General features: G+C 39.2%; 1 protein-coding gene across 3 annotated transcripts in view; it reads left to right on the top strand.

Annotated features, from left to right (window-relative positions):
• Positions 1-992: 992 nt before the first annotated feature.
• Positions 993-22,626, top strand: part of LOC140726036 (NSFL1 cofactor p47-like) — a 65,820-nt gene continuing 44,186 nt past the window's right edge. Inside the window, exon 1 of one of the 3 annotated variants that reach the window (XM_073041937.1) lies at positions 993-1,399. In XM_073041937.1, coding sequence (XP_072898038.1) covers positions 1,301-1,399 — 99 coding nt within the window. In that variant the 5' untranslated portion in view covers positions 993-1,300. Of the gene's footprint in view, positions 1,400-1,483; positions 1,640-22,626 lie in introns of those variants that run through there. The other 2 variants (XM_073041934.1, XM_073041945.1) reach the window with 2 other exon arrangements.

Here is a 22,626-nt window from a genome sequence, read left to right as displayed (position 1 = left end):
GCATTGATGTTTTCCAGATACCTTTGCTGAACAAAGTAATGCAAACATTTGTTTTTTTTTCCTGCTGACAGAGATCCCAAGCATCCATAATTAATGCCGTCTTGGCTGACCCTCTGAGTACACAAACATCCCAACTTGTAACCATGTTTGATGCACTAAGTGACATAACCCCATGATCTTGTGCTTGGTTAATGCAGACAGGAGATCTTTTGGTCACTTCATTTTACAAAGCTGTGCTTCCAACTTCAAACTGATTGGCGATTACAGTTTACTTTAAGAACCAGAGATTGGCTCTTGTTTACAAAAGAAAACTGAGCAAATAATATTTGTTAAAAGTTTAACTTTATCACCAAAAACTCTGACCCTTTGCCACTGAGCCAAAAAGTTTAGCAATAAGCCCTGGAAAGTGAATATCTATCACACTAAGTAAGAAGTATACATTTGCACTTTCCTCTTGTTAGCACACTGAATTTGGTGTTCGCAATGTGATGTCATCTCCACTGGAGAAGCCAAATACTTAAATACTTCCAATGTTACTGTACATTTCAATCATCAAAAGGCCTGAAGCAACCTTTTTTTCTGTTGCATTCATGGTTATAAAGGAACTCTGAGTTAGTTAGATACAGGGAACTGCTGTGATTTGCATGTTGAGAGCTATTGTGCATGGACCTGTGGGAGTTATATGTGTATGCCACAGTTTTAGCTATATTTGAAATAACTTTAGTGAGTTGGATTGGCAGCGAGATAGGAGTGGTGCATATTGGGAGAAATGCAAGGAATGAAAATATTCAATTAAAAGGACAATACTGAAGGGACAGATATTAAAATGACATCATAATTTAACTTATCCTTAGCAAATTCTCTAAAAATTTAATGAGAAATTGACAATGGTTACAGTCTTTTACATACCATATTTTATGAGACTTGCCAAAACAAGCTTGCATTTCAATTTCTAGCCAATCAAATGTAGAACGGTGTTGCTATTTATGTTCAAGGCTCGTGTGGACGCGTACCTAACGAACAATGACATGGTAGATGTCCTTCATGAACATGAAGACCAGGGATAAACATTGTTGAAATGTCGGGTTGCTGACTTGGGAATTCGGCAAGTAGGCTTTTTGGAAGGGTTAAAGGGCTTCGGAGAGGAAAGCGCCGTGGCAGCGGGTGGGAAGTTTGCACGGCGGGGAAGAGATTGATGGGAAGCTGAGAGACATTGCTGGCCGGGGAGTTGAGCTGAGCTCTCCGGGAAGCCCTGACCGTGCCCGGGCGGGGCGTAGCGCACAGGCGCGGTTGCACGAAGATGGCGGAGGGCGCCGAGCGTGAGGAGCGGGTGCGGTTGACCGGGGCGGCGGAGGAAAGCGCCAACGCCCGCCTGGAGGCGACCGGCCGGGACGTTCAGGTAAAGGGCTCGCTTTCTCCTGGGACTATGAGATGTGGCTTGGGTGCTGGCGGATGACTCTGAGCCGGGTCCGGAGCTCGGTGCAGCTGTTCCCGGAGCACTGTTTGATGTGTGAGAGACGTGCCCTTCTCTCCCTGGTCAACCATGATCCACAACTCCAGTTCCGTCAGCACGTAAAAAGAGTGAAGGCTTGCTTGGCAGCAGTGTTTTGGTTTTGATGCGAATGTAAAATGTCTCATGGTAAGTACAGAGAGATGTTGCCCCTCGACTAGAGCCAAAGCTCACATTCACAGATCAAGGCTAGTCCCTTAGCACTGAAAGCAGCTGAAATTTCATGACACGAAGGTCGGTGAATCATTGGAATTCTTTATCTCGGAAGGTTGTGGAGGTTCGGTAAATGATGTCATTCAAAGCTAAGATCGATTTTCAGTTATCGGGGATTCAAAGGACATAGGGTCGATGCAACAAAAAATTGTTACTGAGGTAGATCAACCATAATTTTGTTGTACGGTGAAGCAGGTTCAAAAGGCCAAATGCCTAATTCTGCTTGCTTTCTTTTATTGGCTCATTTCAGCAAGGTTATTTATCAGAACATTAGTGCATTCTTTTAACAGATCTCTCCTATTCCCAGTGATACAGATACGGTATTAATTTCTCAGGTTGTTAGTAATTTTTCCCCAGTGCGTAAAAGTTATGTCTGCATTCTTGGTCCGGATTCTGCATTAAGCTTAAAAGTTAGGCAATCAGTGGCCACTATTTGAATCAGTCAGCATCAGGTTTATTATCACTGGCATGTGTTGTGAAATTTGTTAACTTAGCAGCAGCAGTTCAATGGTGCTAATATAATATAGAAGATGAAGAAAAAATAATAAATAAGTAAATCAATTAAGTATACACATTGAATAGATTAAAAAATCGTGCAAAAAGCAGAAATAAAATATATTTTTAAAATGAGGTAGTGTTCACGAGTTCAGTGTCCATTTAGGAATTGGATGGCAGAGGGGAAGAAGCTGTTCCTGAATCACTGAGTGTGTGCCTTCAGCTGTACCTCCTACCTGATGGTAACAGTGAGAAAAGGGAATGACCTAGGTGCTGGAGATCCTTAATAACGGAAGCTACCTTTCTAAGACACTACTCCTTGAAGATGTCCTGGGTACTTTAAGTTAGTACCCAAGATGAAGTCAGCTAAATTTACAACCCTCTGCAGCTTCTTTCAGTTCTGTTCAGTACCCCTGGTAATGCAGCTGTCAGAATGCTCTCCACAGTACATCTATAGAAGTTTTTGAGTGTATTTGTTGTCATACCAAACTCACAATGAAGTTGCTGTCTTGCCTTCTTTATAACTGCATCGATATGTTGGGACAGGGTTAGGTCCTCAGAGGTCTTGACACCCAGAAATTTGAAGCTGCTCACTCTCTCCACTTCTGATCCCTCTATGAGGATTGGTATGTGTTCCTTCGTCTTACACTTCCTGGTCCACAATTAGCTCTTTCGCCTTACTGACACTGAGTGCAAGGTTGTTGCTGCGACACCACTCCACTAGTTAGTATGTCTCACTCCTCTACGCCCGCTCGCCTCCATCTGAGATTCTACCAACAATGGTTTTATCATCAGCAAATTTATAGAGGGTATTTGAGCCATGCCTAGCCACACAGTCATGGGTATAGAGAGAGAGCAATGGGCTAAGCACACTATCTTGAGGTACACGAGTGTTAATCGTAAGTGAGGAAGCGATATTACCACCAATCTGCACAGATTGTGGTTTTCCCGTTAAGAAGTCAAGGATCCAGTTGCAGAGGGAGGTATAGAGGCCCAGGTTCTGTAACTTCTCAATCCGAATTGTGGGAATGATGGTGTTAAATGCTGAGCTATAGTCGATGAACAGCATCCTTGCATAGGTGTTTGAGTTGTCCAGGTGGTCTAAAGCCGTGTGAAGAGCCATTGAGATTTCATCTGCTGTTGACCTATTGTGGTGATAGGCAAATTACGGCGGGTCCAGGTCCTTGCTGAGGCAGGGGTTCAGTCTAGTCATGACGAACCTCTCAAAGCATTTCATCACTGTAGATGTGAGTGCTACTGGGTGATAATCATTAAGGCAGCTCACATTATTCTTCTTAGGCACTGATATAATTGTTGCCTTTTTGAAGCAAGTGTGAACTTCCGCCCATAGCAGTGAGAGGTTGAAAATGTCCTTGAATACACCCGCCAGTTGGTTGACACAAGTTGTCAGAGCCTTACCAGGTACTCTATCAGGACCTTCTGCCTTGCAAGGGTTCACCCTCTTTAAAGACTGCCTAACATCTTCTTGGTCCTCACTATTGGTGCTGCAGTCTTTAGTCTCTGCCTATACTCAGGGAGTAGAAGTACAGCTTGGTGATCAGACTTCCCAAAGTGAGGATGTGGAAAAGCACAGTAGGCATTCTTGATCGTCGTGTAACAATCATCCAGTGTGTTGTTTTTTCTGGTATTGCAAGTGATCTGTTGATGGTAATTGCTTAGTAATTTTTTCAGACTGGCCTTGTTAAAATCCCCCAAAAACAATGGTGAAGGTATTAGGTGCACTGTTTCGTGCATGTTGATCCCATTGTTCAGATCATCTAAAGCCTGATTGACATTGGCCTTGGGTGGAATGTATACCACTACCAAAATGATCCCGGAAATCTTCTGTGGTAGGTAAAATGGACGGCACTTAACTGCGAGATATTCCAGGTCTGGTGAGCAGAATTCGGACAACACTGATATATTGGTGCACCAAGAAGAGTTGATCGTGTGGTATACTCTTCCACCTCTGCTTTTGAGAGATTCTGTAAATCTATCCTGACGGTGTATAGTAAACCAGTCGATCTGAATCGCTGTATCGGCACAGAAGGGGTTAACCAGGGTTCCGTGGAACAAAGGAAAGATCAAATAAACTGATATCATCCTGATGCCTGATTTTGCACAAAGACAGCAAGCTGAAAATTATTGTCAGAGTTGCCCTGTTTTTGTACTTACTTTTCTGTGGTGGCTGATCTCTGAAAGATTCTCCATTAGCAACGGCCAGCAGTATGATGTTGAAATGTACACATTAGATAAACACTGAATATGGTAGAGCAGCAGGAATGTTTGCTAGGTGGAAACTAAATGACACATGGTGGTAAAGCTTAGTTGATCTGTATGTAGGACATATAAATAGAAATAAATGAAAATGGGTAAATGGAATGGAAAAGGGAAAAATTGGTGTAACTAAGATAAACACTGGAGAAGCAAAACTTAAATATTAATATAGAGACAGCCAACATAATCATTGCTCAGCTTCATTCCTTGTGTTCCTATTTCCATGAATTCTGAGCTCAATATGATGCTCTGTTTTCTTCCTGTACTGTTGTCTTCATATCTAGTTTTTTTGGACAGAATATTTTGCCTCAGTTGTTTTAGCCTATCATAAAAAATAATTTTTCTCCTGCCTGTTGACTATCTATACATTCCTCTGCATTGGAATAGCCACCAACACAAAAGACACTGCCCACCCCTGCTGTTCTCTCTTCTCTTCCCTTCCATCAAGCAGAAGGTACAAAAGCTTGGGAGCATGTACTACCAGGCTCAAGGACAGCTTGTATACTACTGTTATAAGACCCTGAAAGATTGTTTTATGTCATTTCCAGTACACAAGTGTAAAGGAGAACAAAATAATTGTTACTCTAGTTCCAGTACAGCACAAAAATGCAATTATGGTAAAGAACACAATAATGAAACAATAAATTAAATACATAAAGATAACTTGTGCATTGATTATATGTCCATAAAGCGATGCTAGGCACAGGAGTGTGTGGACATAAGTTGATAAAGTAGAGATCTGTTGTCTGATGAAGAACTCTTTGTAAGCAACCTGTTAATAAGGACAGCACTGTTTTGGGGTTTAGTGATCTCATCTCTATCTTGCAGAGGTTGGTCATGAGCTCTCATACTTCTTCCTGGATCATGATCCCCCCCACTGAAATTCTTTGACCCAGACTTTCACCAATTTCATATCCTTGGGAGATCTCTCCTAAGCCAACAGCCCAGCTATAAATCCTCATCCATTGGTTCACTTTGGTTATTCAGCTTGTTCTTGTCCCACAGAGTGTTTCTTTTCCTACCTTATCTTCCTTCCTGTATCCTCTTTCCTTTTACGTTTTAGACACCTCTCTGCAAATTTGTCAGTTGCCCAAACCAGATTGTTTTCATCATGACTGAGTTTTGAACCCAGCATGATGTTCAGCTCTTTTTCCTCTACTTTTGCCTTCATGTCTATTTATTTGGCTAGGAATGGGGCATTCCTGATGAAGGGTCTCAGCCTGAAATGTTGGCTACTCTTTTCTCACGGATGCTGCCTGACCTCCTGAGTTCTTCCAGCGTTGTGTACGTATTCGTTGATGCTGCCAGTTCAAATGCTCTCCACAATACATCTGTAGAAAATTGCGAATGCCTTTGCTGACATACCAAATCTCAAATACCTAATGCTGTGCCTCCTTTGGAACTGTATCAACATGTTGAGACCAGGATATATCCTCAGATGTGACACCCAGAAACCTGAAATTGCTCACTCTTTCCACTTCTGAACCCTCTATGAGGACTGGTCCGACTTGTCCTCCCTTACTGACGTTGAGGCAAAGAATTTTGTGCAACACACACAAAATGCTGGAGGAACTCAGCAGGTCAAACAGCATCTATGGAAGTGAATACATAGGCCCAAAACATTGACTGTTTATTCATTTCCCTAGATGCAGTCAGACCTTCTGAGTTCCTCCGGCATTTTGCGTTTTTTGCTTTTCATTTCCAGCATTTGCAGACATTTTCATGTTGATAATAATTTTGTGATCCTGTTTCTGTATACCAAGCCTGTTTGTATATGGTTGCATTCTTAAGTATTTACTTATCTGATTTTGATACCACTCTGTTGACTATGACCTTTTTTTATATTAAATAGATTAGAATCATACACTTGAATGGAGCTTAATTCATTCAGAGTATTCTTGTGTTCACATGTAATATTTATCTTTGTGTTCATATAAATGTTTTTTAGATTGTAAATTGGATTAATTTAGAATCTCTGCATCTCCTTGATCAATCAGATCAAATATTTCTTTCTTGGATGTGTGATATTTTAATCCGATAAATCAGAAGTCAAAATAAAAAGTCAAACCCGCCCCTGGGTTTGGCAGAGGTGGGGCTGCATAGGCGGGGCTGCATAGGCAACCAACCTACTCCAAGATGATCTATTTTAAGTATTTTAGTCATGCTGCTAGTTTTTAACTTGTTCAACGGGTTTATCTGTCTGCTGAGTTAGATAAGAAATCAGAAGACCTACATAGAATTGAAAATCTGAACCCGAGGGAGGACTAATATTCTCGCGGGCAGGCTTGTTTGAGCTATTGGGGAGGATTTAAACTAATTTGATGGGATGGGAACTGGAGTGAAGGGTCTCAGGATAGCACGGTTGGTTTAAAAAAAAAACTAAGCATGCAGTCAGATTGTCAGGTAGGACAGTCAGATAGGACAAAATTGCAGCCAGCTGTGTATTATGGATGCAAAATCAAAAAGGGTAGCAAATACAGTACTCAAGTTGTTTTAACTCAATGCACAGAGTGTAAGAAATAAGGTGGATGATTTTGTTGCACTATTACAAATTGTCGTGTATGATGTTGTGGCCATTACTGAATCGTGGCTGAAGGATAGTTGTATGTAGGCCTCCGTTAGTCTCGATAGACCATGGATTTGCACCTTGGAAAGTTTCCAGGGTGCTAGCCTGGGCAAGGTTTCTTTTAATGGAAGACTGGCAGTTACCCAAGCTGCAAGTCTCCCCTCTCCATGCCACCAATGTTATCCAAGGGAAGGGCATTAGGACCCATACAGCTTGGCTAGAAGGATAGTTGTAGTTGGGAGATGAATGTCCAAGGTTACACATTGTATCAGAGGGTTAGGAAGGTAGGCATTGTGAGTGGCGTGGTTCTGCTGGTAAAGAATAGCATCAAATCATTAGAAAGATGTGACATAGGATTGGAAGACTTTGAATCCTTGTGGGTTGAGTTATGAAACTGCAAGGGTTAAAGGACCCTGATGGCAATTGTAGACAGGCCTCCCAATAGTAGCTGGGATGTGGACCACAGATTACAATGGGAAATAGAAAGGGTGTCTCAAAAGGGCAATGTTGTGATAGTCAGGGCAGATTTTAACATGCAGGCCGATTGGAGAAAATCAAGTTGGTAATGAATATTAAGAGAGTGAGTTAGTTTGTTGAATGCCTACAAGATGGCTTTTTAAAACAGTTTGTCATTGAGCCTACTAGGGGTTCAACTGTACTGGATTGTATGTTATGTAAAGAACTGGAAGCGATTTGGGAGCTTAAGGAAAGAAAACCCTTAGGAGACAGTGATCACAATATCATTGAGTTCAACTTGAAATGTGATAGGGAGAAGGTAACATCTGACATAGCAGTATTTCAGCAGAGTAAGGGAAATGACAATGGTATGAGAGAGGAGTTGGCCAAAGTAAATTGGAAGGAGATGATGGCAGAGATGACAGCATAGCAGCAAAGGCATGAGTTTCTGGGGAAAATGAAGAAGGTGCAGGACTTGTGTATTCCAAAAGCAAAGAAATACTCAAATGGTAAATATTACAACCCTGGCTGACAAGGGAAGTTAAAGCTAATGCAAAAAAGAGGGCATACAACAAAGGAAAAATTAGATTGAAGATAGAGAATTGGGTAGCTTTTCAAACCCTACAGAAGCAACTAAAATAATCATTAGGAGGGAAAAGATGAAATACGAAAGCAAGCTAGCAAACAATATCTAGGTGGATAGAAAAAACTTTTTCAAGTCTATGAGAGTTACTATTACAAGGGAGAAGGTGCTCAAAAAGCTGAAAGACCCAAGGATACATAAGTCACTTGGACCAGATGAATTGCACCATAAGGTTCTGAAAGAGATAGCGGTAGAGATTATGATGGCATTAGTAATGATCTTTCAAGAATCATTGGACTCTGGCATGGTTCCGGAGGACTGGAGAATTGCAAATATCACTTCACTCTTTAAGAAAGGAGGAAGGCAGCAGAAAGAAAATTATAGACCAGTTGGCCTGACCTCAGTAGTTGGGAAGATGTTGGAGTCATTTGTTAAGGGTGAGGTTGTGGAGTACTTGGTGACACAGGACAAGATAGGACAAAACCACCATGATTTCCTTAAGGGAAGATCTTGCCTGACAAACCTGTTGGAATTATTTGAGGAGATTCCAAGTAGGATAGATAAAGGGAATGTTGTGGATATTGTCAAAAACCTTTTGAAAATCCATACATACGAGGTGCCACACATGAATTTCCTTACCAAGTTAAGAGCCCATAGCATTACAAGAAAGTTACTGGCATGGCTGATTGGCAGGAGGCAATGAGTGGGAATAAAAGGATCCTTTTCTGGTTAGCTGCCAGTGACTAGTGGTGTTCTGCAGGGATTGGTGTTGAGATACTTTGTCTTCTGCTGTATATCAATGATTTAGATGATGGAATAAATGGCTTTGTTGCCACGTTTGAGATGTTATGAAGATTGGTGGAGGGGCAGGTAGTGTTGTGGAAACAGGAAGGCTCCAGAAAAACTTAGACAGATTAGGAGAATGGGCAAGAGAGTGGTAAATGAAATATAATGTTGGAAAATGCATGGTCATGCACTTTGATAAGAAATAAATATGTGGACTATTTTCTAAACTGGAGAAAATTCAGAAATCTGAGATGCAAAGGGACTTGGGAGTCCCTGTACAGAATACCCTAACTTACAGATTGAGTCGGTGGTGAGGAAGGCAAATGCCATGTTAGCATTCATTTCAAGAGGTCTAGAATACAAAAGCAGGGATGTGATGCTGAAGTTTCATAAGGCATTGGTGAGGCTTCACCTTGAGTGTTATGACCAGTTTTGGGATCCTTATCTAAGAAAAGATGTGCTGGCATGGAAAGGGTTCAATGGAGGTTCACAAGGATAATGAAATCGGGAATGAAAGGGTTATCATATGAGGAATGTTTGATGGCTCTGGGCCTGTACTCGGTGGAATTTAGAAGGATGAGGGGGAAGATCTCATTGAAATCTTTGAAATGTGGAAAGGTCCAGACAGAGCAGATGTGGGAAAGGATGTTTCCCATGGTGAGGGAGTCTAGGACAAGAAGACACAGTCTCAGGATAGAGGGGTCTTAAAGGGGGTCCATTTAAAACAAAGATGGGAATACATTTCTTTAGCCAGAGGGTGGTAAATTTGTGGAATTTGTTACCACAGGCAGCTGTGAAGGCCAGGTGGTTGGGTGTAGTTAAGGCAGAGATTAGTGGGTTTGTGATTGGCCATGGCATCAAAGGTTATGGGGGAGAAGGCTGTGGAGTGGGGCTGATGAGGGGGATAGAGCATTAGCCATGATTAAATGGTAGAGCAGACTTAATGGGTCAGATGGCCTAATTCTGCTCCTAATATCTTGTGGTCTAAAAGTCAAAAGTTTCTACCTCTTCCCAGTCCACCTAACTTCTTTCCAACACATCCAGATATTTTTTGAGTCTGGGGGAGTGGACCTGTCCTTTGTATGTGCTTGTTGTTGCTGTATTCATGCCTATGTGATTTTGTAAATCTGCCTTGCATGTTGCGTCCCACCAATTGCGAAGCCTGACATTTTGGCTGACTTCCAGGACAGTAAGTACATCAAGACCAAAAGACACATTAATACCTCAATCATAAAAAGGGAATTGAAAATTAAATTATGACAAAAAATCACTGTCTTCTTGGTAAAGGAATTTTATCCATTCAGACAGCTCTTAACTTTAGATGATGAGCCTCAGGTTCCAGACATCACAGTCCAAGGGAAATATTATTCTTGTTTCAATGCAATAAGCTCTCAGTCTTCCAAACCTTAGAGACCCCAGAACCAGAATCCTTCATCTTTCCTTATGACACTTTTTTTTCCTCTATCCTGGGAATCAATCTGATAAAATGTTATTGCATTCCTCTCTATCACAGGTATATTGTTCCTTAGATAGGAACCAAACCTGCATAAACTCTTTTGCAATTGTAGTCACGCCTGGGCATTAAAATTTCATAAGGCATTGGTCTTGAACTCAAATCCTTTTGCAGTTAAAGGCAATGTACTGTTTACTTTCCTATTGATTGTTATGAATGCACATTAGCTTTCAGTACTTCAGCTTCCTCTGAACACCAGCTTTTCATCCTCTTTTAAAAAAAAGCTGTCAAAAAATTAGAAAAGAAAATGATTTTCCATTTTCCACATTATATTTAATCTGTTATGTCATCACCTGATATGTTTATATCCACACTGAATCTTCCCTACATTCTCTTTCCATGAGCATATTTGAACATACTCCACTCACTTATATCAATAACTTAGATGAAAGAAATTATAATCAGCTGGGGTTCCAGTTCCAATCCCTGTAGGAACCCAATGATTACTGCCTGAAAGCCACTAATTTGTTGCTAATGTTTTCTCTTTGTTAATCAATCCTTGGTTCTTTGAATATTATGCCATGTGTTCTAATCTTCTATAATAACTTCTTGTGACATCTGGAGTTATAGAAAAGTACAGCACAGAAATAGACCCTTCAGCCTGTCAACCTGTAACTGTTACCTGCTCAGTTGAGGAAAAACACCAGAGACACAAAATTACCTCTGAAACGGTTTTTATTCAGAGAGGAGTTTGCAGCCCCACGCACTTCGGGCGTAAGGTAGCCAACTCCCAATTTGTCGATTTACAAAGGTCATACTTATACCCAAAAGCAGGGTACTACATTTGCAAATATGGTTACCGATTCGAATTCATCAATTGATTGGCTATTGCATAGCTAAGCATGCGAAATACTCAGAATTTAGCAAAGGTTAAAGTGTAATACCTAGAATTAATACTGACGTACTTCAGGACACTTGAAATAGGTATCCTTAAAATATTTTGCCAAGCACATTGTCTTGTGGTTGTAGGTTCCCTTTTCCTTGTGGTCTCCACATCTGGCCTGGCACCTTATTTTAGCTACCTCTCCTTACTTCCCCAATGACATACCTCTCTCTTGTCCTGTCTACATATTTTGCTACACTTACCCCTCGCCCACCCCCTCTACACGTACCCCTTACCCTCTTCACATTCTCAAGCCCATCTAGTACGTGCCAAGCCATTTAAACTGCTTTCTCCCATCGACCTGCACTGGGACCATAGCCCTTTGTACCCCTACCATCCTTGTACCTATCCAGGTTTCACTGAAATTTTGAAATCAAACTCACATGCACCACTTGTGCTGGCAGTCTCATGACTTTCATCATCTCTTTAAACTTTTCACTTTTCACCCATGATCTTTAGTTGTAGTCCCAATTAACCTCAGTGATAAAAGCCTGCTTACATTTACCCTATCTGTACCCCTTGTAACTTTGTATACCTGTATCAAATCTCCTCAAACTTCTATGTTCCAAGGAATAAAGTCATAACCTATTCAGTCTTTCCTTATAACTCGGGTCCTCCAGATCTGGCAACATCCTTGTAAATTTTCTCTGTACTCTTTTAACCTTTTTCACACCTTTCCTGTAGGTACGTGACCAAAATGCACATAATACACCAAATTAGGCCTTCAATGACTTGTACAACTTCAACATAACATCCCATTTCCTATACCCAGTACTTTGATTTATGAAGGCCAATGTGCAAAAGCTTTCTTTATGACCCTATCAACTTGTGATGCCTCTTTCAACGAATTACGGGCCTATTCAAATGAGAGGACATGATTTGAGAGTTAGGGGGCAAAAGTTTAAGGGAAACACGAGGGGGTATTTCTTTACTCAGAGAGTGATAGCTGTGTGGAATGAGCTTCCTGTAGAAGTAGTAGAGGCCAGTTCAGTTGTGTCATTTAAGGTAAAATTGGATAGGTATATGGATAGGAAAGGAGTGGAGGGTTATGGGCTGAGTGCGGGTAGGTGGGACTAGGTGAGATTAAGAGTTCGGCACGGACTAGGAGGGCCAGAATGGCCTGTTTCCGTGCTGTGATTGTTATATGGTTATATGGTTATTCACTTTGTTCTACTGCACTCCTCAGTGCCCTACCATTCACTGTGCAAGACCTACCCTGCTTGGTCCTACTGAAGTGTAACACCTTGCACTTGTCTACATTAAGTTCTGTCTGCTATTTTTCAGCCCGTTTTTCCAGTTGGTCCAGATCCTGCTGCAAGCCCTGATTGTCTTCCTTGCAGTCCACTACACCCACAATCTTGGTGCCATTCTGGAAGACTGAAGGTCAAACCTGTGATGGCATCTTGGGGTGAAGTCTGAGGTTGGAGGCCCAATGTCTGAGAACCTGGGAAGAAACACTGGAGACCCAGAGATAGCCTGGCCTGGGGTTAAAGGATTTTTGAGTACATGAGTGGGTGTGAGGGATGGGAAAGCGTCTTTTTTTTTGTTGCCGTTGTTTTGTTGTTGCTGCAGCTTGTGATGTGAGCATGTTACGTTGGCACTGGAATGTGTGGCAACACTTTGTGAGCTGCCCCCAGCACATCCAATGAGCGTGCTGGTTGTTAAGGCAATCGGTGCATTTCACTGTATGTTTTGATGCACGTGTGGAAAGCTGAATCTGAAACATTGACTAGTACACTCACATCTACTGGAATGAAATGCTTCAAGTGGTTAGTAATGGCAAGAATTAACACTTAGCTGAACAAGAACCTGGACCTGCTGCATACACAATCTCACAGGCTCTCCAATCTGCTCTGGAGCACCTAGACAACGGCAAAATACAAGATGCTATTTATTGATTGCAGCTTGGCGTTTAACACCGTCGTTCCCTCAGTTCTAATAAACAAGCTTCAAAACCTGGGCCTCTATCTCCCTCTGCAACTGGATCCTCGATTTTTTTTGCCATAGACAGCTGTGGAGGGCAAATCTTTATGTGTATTTAAGGCAGAGGTTGATAGTTTCATGACTGGTTAGGGCATGAAGGGTGTGGGAAGAAGGCAGGAGATTGGAGTTGACTGGAAGAATCCCAGACAAAAGTAGAGACATTCAGTGCGCATATTTAAAAAGGAGTTAAGACCTTCCTCCCTTATTTTCCAAATTGTCTGTGAAATCGCCCAGTTCTTGCCTCAATACACTATCTAATGGAAGTGTAAGAGTGTAGGGAAACTATTATATGTTGTTATTCTGGGAGCAAAAACATTGTGCTCAGATTAAATTTATAGAAACTAGTAGAGTTTCTAAGAAACCTTCCAATTGTGATCTGTTGCTTAAAAACAATTTAGATTGCAGTCATGTGCGGAAAAACCTGTCATTTGCAACCCTACAAATTTTCTATTGTAATCCTAAAATAAAATATTGTGTTCCTAAGGTATCTCAATTCTAATCTGCAGTGAGTCTGATCACATTTGTAAAAAGATATTTCAATTGCAATCCATAATATTTCAATCACAGTCCAAGTTATAAAAAATACATACAAATTAAGTGTGAAATTGAATTAATACAATAGCCAAAATTTATTACAGAAACCTACCACAGAAAAAGGGGAATTGAATCTCCAGTTATTGATGACTAAGGGTTTGAGTTCATACCTGAATAAGATTTTTCAGTTTGATGAGATTAATGAAAAAATCTGGATGAAATGTACCATCAATGTCATGTTTATTAAGAAGACATGATGAGATCCAGAGAATGCCTGAGGGGAAAGGGAAAAAACTGGAATTTAAAGATATGAATGTGGTCAATTTGATTGCATATGTGAACAAGTAGAAAGGTTAACTGAGCAAGTGAAGAAGTTAACAGATCAATTGGGAAAGGAAAGAGGAATGTGTAATAAACGACAAAAACGGTATGGCAGAGGCAATAAAAAGTCTAAAGAGCAAATTTTTGCTTTAAGTGAAACAACAACATAAATGTAATTGAATTGAAATGTATTGTACGGGACTTCGAAGCAAAGTGAGGCACTATGCTCAGCAGGAACTGAAGTGGTCGGTCTTGCCACGGACACTTCTTGGCCCTACATTGGACAATCCTTCAAGCAGTGCCACCTTCTGAACTCCGATGAATTATAGTATAGAAATGACGTGGAATCCATAACGACCTCTCATGACTCAAGTGAGGATGACAGTGATGAAACCATAGGATTGGCAGCTGTGTCACAGCGTGCTCCAATAAAGACCACGGAAGTGAAGGCCTACAGAACTGAAGGTGGATCTATGAAAGGAGACAGATGGTTTTCCATCAACCACCTAAAATGGAAAAAGATTGATAAAAGGTCCAATGAAATTCCACATCCTAAAAAAGGAAGTTTATAGAACTGGGCTGAGCTTCAGTGTATTAAGATTATATCCAAATTGCAGTCATATGATGGCATCCAATTTTGGCTACTATGTTGTCTTCACAGTAAATTAGACAGTTGAATTGTGGAGTTGATGACTACATGGAGGATAGTAAACAGAATATACCAGAATATTGGAATTCTATTAAGAGGTTGTGGAAGAACAGGTCCCAATATATATTGAATGGAGGAAAGTGGTTGATTGCAAGAAAATACATTCTGAGGATGTTTCTGGATATGAGGAAGGTACAGGACAGCGTGGTTAAGTTATAGGAATTCCAGCAATAAATGAAGTTAACGTAGAGGACTCTAAATATGGTTCATTGAAGTCCACGTTTACAGATTACTGGAAGCCAGATATTGCCAACATGGTGAAGCTGGCAAAGCTGAATTGGAGTGGGGACGGTGTTCCATATAGTGAGCTACTACGAGCCGCTAAGCAAGTGGACTGGGATATCGAAATCTGAATAAGATCATTACAGGTCAGTCAGTTACCTGTCGATCAACAGTCACTGACCATGGGTCCACTGTCGTTGCTTGCTATTAACAGCTGCTACAGGTAAGTCAACTATTAGTCAACAGAAGATGGTGGGCTGAAATTCACCATGTGTATTGCTGCAATCTCAGTTTGAGTCAAAGTGCAGCAGCCAATTCCCTAAAGAAAAATGTTTTTTTTTGTAGTAAGAAAGGACATTGGGCTAGAAGCGTTGGTACAGGAAACAAAGTGGACAACAGAAATGAGCCCAACAACAAGTTCAATCCCCTGCCTCACAAGATTCTAATTTAATGATGTGGTTTCAATAAGCAATGTTGGATGTAATAGACGTTGTATTCAAAAACAACCTCGCCATTCACTGCAGCCCTTGCCTTGATAGAGCAAATACTAGATAGCTTTTATGTTAACTTACTAATTGGGAATGAATGTGCCAAATTCTTGATAAGCTTTTGATGACCATGACTGTGCAAGAATAATAACGAGCCATGAAGAAGCAAAATTATTTCAACAAAATGTCTCTATTGAACTCAGATCTGCTTCTGTATACTGATGACGCCTCAACAAATGAACAATTTGAAAGGCTGGATGGTCCATTGTTTCTGAAATTGAAGTGCTGACTCCTGGTAGCTTTGTGCACAGGCGGAACTGAAATCTCTGATTGAAGCCTGTAAAGTGGCAGAAAGAAGAAAGGCTAATATTCACACTGATTCTTGATATGCTTTTGGAGTTGTTCATGATCTTGGAAACTTATGGAGACAAAGGAGATTTCTTATGGCTGTAGGAACCTCAATCAAGGATGGCCAACTAGTACAAGAACTCATGGATGTCATACAACTGTTGTCAGAAGTTGCTGTAGCAAAATATAAAAACCACTCCAAGATGACTACAATGGAGAGTCATGGGAATGCATTCACAGATGAATTTGCAAAAAAATGCAGAATGGATAGCAGAATTAAAAGAAGTACTGAGAACATAGTGAACCTGACAACTGAAGTTGGACTCAGTATCAGCAGCGAATATACAAGATATTCGAGAAATGCAAACTCAATGCTCTAACCAGGAAAAATGGTTCTACACGAAGAATGTTAGGAAGTTCAATAGTGTTGGAGAATGGATCCATCATTTGGGTGATTTTTTTAAAATTATTTTATACTTAACATATATACCACAAGTTTTTTCTGCCTCTGAATTTTCAGATGTAATGTTCTAGAATCAAGGGAGGGGATATTGGATTAGGATGTATAATTGCTATTTTGTAGACTAACAGTGTCTTCCCCCTTCATTCTCAATCCTGAAGAAGGATCTCGGCCTGAAATATCGACGGTTTATTCATTTCCATAGATGATCTGCTGAGTTCCTCCAGCATTTTGTGTATGTGTTGCTCTGGGTAGCCAGCATCTGCAGTCTTTCTCATTTATGAAACACGATGCGCTTATTATAAAGCAATGTTGAGTTTTCCTGATAACCATGAATTTTCCAAAATACCCCACTGTAATATCTTTAATAGTTTCTAAAATGGATAAACCACACGGAAACTACCCTTGGCCCAGGGGTTACTAATGCTTTTTATGCCACGGGCCAATACCATTAAGGAAGGGATCCACCCTGCCTTTGTCCAACTCATCCATGCCAATTAAGGTGTCTCTCTCTGTTTGCCAGCTTTTGGCCTATGTTACTCTAAACCTTTCTATGTTCCTGTCCAAGCGATGTTTAAAATTGTACCTGTCTTCTGACACCGTCTCTGACAGCTAGTTTCATACATTCACTACCTTTAAAGATCCTCATTAAATCTTCTCTTCCTCACTTTAATCCTAAGCCATCTAGTTTTGTGGTCTTCTACCCTGAGGCAAAAGACTGTGATTATCAGCCCAGCTGTATGCTCTTCATGATTTTATAGGTCTCTATAAGATCACCCCTCAGCCTCCTTTATTCTAAGAAAAGCAGTCTCAGCCTATTGAACCTCTCTTGTAGCTCAAGCCCTTCCATCCAGGCACCACTCAAGCTTAATCATCCTTCCTGTAGTGTGGCAACCAGAGCTTTACACAATACTCCGTATGGTATAACCAACAGTAACATAATGTCCAAACTCTTTTACTCAATTCCAATACTGATGCTTTTATCATTGCCCTATTTACCCATACTGCCACTTCCAGAGAGTTATGTACTTGTATTCCATGGTCTTCCTGTTCAACAACGCTCGCCAGGGCACCTCCTATCGACTGCGTGTGCCGTGGCCTGGTTTAACTTCCCAAACTGCTTCACTTCACACTTGTCTGAAATAAATTCCATGCCTTTCCTCTCTTTCGCGGATGACATCCCAGAAAGTCACTGTTGTAACCTTGGATAACCACCTTTCCTGTGTACTGTAGCATTAATATTAGTGTCGTTGCAAACTTACTAATTATTCATCTTTTATTCATATCAAAATCATTAATGTGTACTACAAGAACAGGACCCAGCAATGATCCCTGCAACACACCACTGGTCTCAGGCCTCCAATCTCATAAGCAACCCTCCACTATGGCCTCATAACACCAAGCCAATATTATATCCATTTGGCTAGCTCATCCTGGGAGGTGTTTTAACCTTCTGGATCAGCCTAGCTTGTCAAAGGTAGACATGATGTCTAGTGCCCACCCTTGTAATTTCTCTTGGTCACCTCTTTTTATAGTTTTCCCATGCACAAAAACATGCTCACTATCCCTAATCAGTACTTTTCTTTACAAATTCAAATAACTTTTGCATTCAGAATCCCTTCCAGTAACTTCTCCACTATTGACATAAGGCTGAAACTGACTATCTACCATCTCTCTGATTCTCATTTTATATTTGGTCAAATTGACCCTGCTGTCATCAGGTAAAGGGATGTTTGAGAAGGGGGGGGGGGGGGCTTTGAAAAATGAAATGAGAAATGTTAAAGGCCAGCGTACTTCTGTTGACGTGAAAGGCAAAGTAGGCATGATTAAGGAACCCTAACTAAGAAAGGCTCTGTTTAGGAAAAAGTATTCACGCTAGAATTAGATAATTGGGATTAAGAAAATCTCTAGCGTACAAGGTTTGTTGGAGTACACCTAAGGTAGAAATTAGAAGGCCAAAGGGACATAAGGTATCCTTATCTGATAAGGCAAAGGAAAATCCCAAGATAACTATTAATAAGAGCGGAGGGTTAACTAGGGAGAGAGTCCCCTTAATAATGAATGTGGTAATGTGTGTGTGTGAAGCCATGGGACATGGGTAAGTGAATATGGAGAAACCTGCGTTTTTACCATTTGGTTTCAGTAGTTCACCCTTGAGATGCCCACTTGCTTTCAGCTGCTTCAACCTTGCTCTTCGGAGCTCTGACCTAAACCCATAATCTCTTGTACCTCACTTTAAAAGTCATCTCAATGTACTTTACTTGAATACACACATTTCCTAGCCCTCTCATGCCTGAACCTTTTTGAAGCATGTTTGAACAATTTAAACATTTATTTGATAATACAGAGCTAAATTATATTGTCAAACTACTGCCTGTTTTGGTGGAATAATACAGGAATATGTTTAAGTCATGAAAGCATTTGTTAAAATACTTAGAAATTCTGTAGATTGGTGCATATTTTTGCTGAGGATTGATAATTTGCTGGCCTAATACTTCGTCGTCTATAGGGCTTTTTACCTTTATCCTGAAAACTCCATAGAAAAAGTTTCATTTACAAATTGAAAATCTGGAAAGCTTTTCCAAGAAATTTTACTAACATTGATACTGTTAATGATCAAGTATGATTAGTAAACCTGGGAAAAATTTAAAATCTATTGTGGAGTATTTAACCACCTTTTGGATCATTTTATATATTTAAGTAAACTTGAACCTGACCTTTATCCCAACAATTACTTAAATAGCCAATGGTACTTTCAATTATGTGAAGCAATTTTAAGTATTTCACGTGCGTTAGAAGCAATAGAATTATAACCCACAATCTTTTTATGAAGCCTCTATTTTGCTGATTCTTCAAAAGAATAAGGATCCAACTGAATGTTCTTCTTATAGACCAATTTCCTTATGTAAAGTTGATACTAAAATTTTATCTAAACTTTTGGCTTGCAGGATTGAAAATATTTTGCCTTCTATTATTTCTGGTGACCAGACTGTATTTAACAAAAATGAATACTCCCACTTTAATATTCGTCATTTATTGAATGTTACTTATTCTCCTTCTTAAAGAGATATCGGAATGTGTGATATCCTTAGATGTTGAATAGAATTATTTATTTAAAACTTTAGAAAAATTTAACTTTGTGCCAGATTTTATTCAGTGGATTAAATTACTTTATATATCTCCCTCCACTCAGGTTCTTAATAACTCTCAGAATTCTAAACCTTTTAAACTTCAACGTGGAACTAGACAAGGGTGTCCTTTGAGTCCTTTGCTTTTTGATTTGATCTTCGAACCTTTATCTATTGCTTTCCGGGAATCTAATGATATCACTGGTATTTTAAGGAGAGGTTTTACCCACAAAGTTTCACTTTATGCTGATGACTTTTTGCTCTACATTCCTAATTTGGAGTCTTCTTTACCTTCAGTACTTTCTTTACTCTCCTGCTTTAGTCAGTTTTCAGGATATAAACTTAACTTTCATAAGATTGAACTTTTTCCTTTGAATAATTTGGTATTAGTTAATATTAACCTTCCTTTTAAAATTGTAAGAAATCAATTTACTTATTTGGGCGTAACAATTACTAGGAATTCCCTTTTAAAGAAAACTTCTTTACACTTCTGAATTATGTTAATAAGGCACTATCAAATTGGTCACCCCTCTCTTTATCGTTGATTGAACGAATTAGTTCTATTAAAATGAATATTTTGGCTAAATTTTTATGTTTATTTCAGGCTGTACCTGATTTTTTTCCTAAATCCTTTTCTGATTCTCTGGATTCTATTATATCTTATATATGGAAAAATAAAATTTCTCATTTAAGTAAAGTTCATCTTCAAAAAGCTAAAAAGAATGAAGGTTTAGCCTTACCCAAATTTTGGTTTTATTATTGGGCTGTCAATATATGGAATCTTATGTTTTGGTTATATTATATTAATCAAGAGGACTGTCCAGTTTGGGTTTCTTTAGAGGCTAATTCTGTTAATAAATTTTCTATAATTTCTCTTCTCGGATCCTCAGTTCCTTTATCTTTAAGTAATTTAACTGATAATTTTGTAGTTAACCACACTTTGAGGATTTGGGTACAATTTAGAAAATATTTTGGTTTATTGAGTTTTTCACTTTCAAGTCCCATTTTTTCCTATTTTTTTAAACCTATGATATAGTTTTTAAAGAGTGGAATAGATTGGGTATTAAATGTTTTCAGGATTTGTTTGTTGAAGATAGTTGCTCAAATGTAGAGAGACTATCAGCTAAGTATAGCCTACCCAAAACCCACTTCTTTTGATATTTACAAATTAGAGACTTCTTTCGTTTTCAAGTACATACATTTCCTAAAAGTCCAGATAAGAATTTACTTGATACAATTTTTAATTTGAAACCCTTCCATAATGGATCTATATCTAATATTTATTGTATGTTGTTGGGAATGAGAAATATTCCTTTAGACAAAATTAAAAATCTCTGGGAACAAGATTTACAGATTCCAATTTCTGAGGATACTTGGAATGAAATTTTTAAATTGGTTAATGCCTCATCGTTATGTGCCCATAAGTGGTTCATAGGGCCCACAGGTATATGGAGGAATTTAAGGTGGAGGGTTATATGGGAAGCAGGGTTTAAGGGTTGGCACAACATTGTGGGCTGAAGGGCCTGTACTGCGCTGTATTGTTCTATGACTAAAGATAAGCTGTCTCGATTTTATTCTGATATATCTCCCTATTGTGATAGATGTAACAATGGAGAAGCTTCACTAATTCATATGTTTTGGACTTGTCCGAGTCTTGAAAAATATTGGAAGGAAGTATTCCAAACTTTTTTGGTGCTTTTTAAAGTAAATTCTAAACCTAATCCTTTGACTGCCTTATTTGATATTGTTGGAGGAAATGATATTATTTTGGAGACACATGATTTGCACATTGTGGCTTTTGTTTCTCTTATAGCCAGGAGGGCATTGTTGCTTAAGTGGAAGGATACCACTCCGCCTACTCATACTCATTGGTTAAATGATGTTATGTCATGTTTAAATTTAGAGAAGATTCGCTGTTCAATTTCTGAACTTAGACAAGATCTTTTAAAATTGTGGGGACCTTTTTTGAATTATTTTCAAAATCTTTGATTTGCTATTAAGCACAGATGTTGGCTAAGAATATGTTTTACTATATGATAAGGATTTTTTTTCCCTTTTTTTAACCAAACAGCTGTTTTTTTTTCTGGTAGTGGATTTAGATATTTTTGTATAATTGTTTTTTCAGTATTACGTTTAAATTTAATTTATATGGATATGGGGTAATGAGACATATTTGTGATTCCAATATATTGTAATCTCTATATATTATATATCCTACTGTACTCTGTATTCTTTTATGTAAGAAATCAATAAAAATATTGAAAAAGAAAGAAATATAGCCAACTTGTATGGTATTTGTTTGCTTTTCAAGGAGCTCTCGGTTTTCAAGTCAGGAACAAAGGGATTTTGTGACTGTGATCCAAGTCACTGGGGAGACTTTGAAGCTGATGATATAAAAGTCTTTATTCATCACAGTAAGCAGGCATACTGCAAGGAGGCCTTCTCACTAGTGTCTCCCAAACTGATTTTTATACCTTAAAATCAAAGGTAAGAGCAGGTGATGCAATATTCACATAATTCTGTATCTCCAGAATAATCCTAAAAGGGATAATGCTTACTACCAACATCAAAACTGCCTGGAAAAACTAAATTGGCTCTAGTTTCTTTCTCCATTTCAAGTATGATTTGTAGTCAGAAGTTATCAATAGAGGGTCTTGGGAATCAGTAACTGTGATGTTATCAGGGTGCCTGAAAGATCACTCAAACTGAAGATTTCAGTAATAAAGGAAAAGATTTTTTTATACATTGGAATATCAAAACTTAAAATATCAAAAATAACATTGCAAGTTAAACAATTTTTGAAAGTTTAATAATTTTGGATGCTCTGGAAAAATGACTTTGTGTGTATGTGTACATATCCACATCTGTCAAGTTAATAGGCTTGTGAGAGGTTGTTGAGTAGCAAAGTGTTTAAAGATTCAGTTACATCTCATTCATTGGGAACCCATGTAGGTTGAAAACAGAGCAGGTTTTCTGATCTTGCCATATTTTTAATTCAGTGAACTGTTTTTGCTGACATTTTGTTAGATGTACTGTACCACTGAACTTCATCTTGTTTAGAAAGCATACCATGGACAGCTCCTTGGCTAGGTGCACTGTAAAGAGACCAGCTGTGAAACCTCTTTATTGCTGTATATGAACGGATTGTACT

This window comes from Hemitrygon akajei, chromosome 1 (genome assembly GCF_048418815.1).
Source record: "Hemitrygon akajei chromosome 1, sHemAka1.3, whole genome shotgun sequence".
Classification (NCBI taxonomy): domain Eukaryota; kingdom Metazoa; phylum Chordata; class Chondrichthyes; order Myliobatiformes; family Dasyatidae; genus Hemitrygon; species Hemitrygon akajei.
This window is presented reverse-complemented; position numbering and strand designations above follow the sequence as displayed.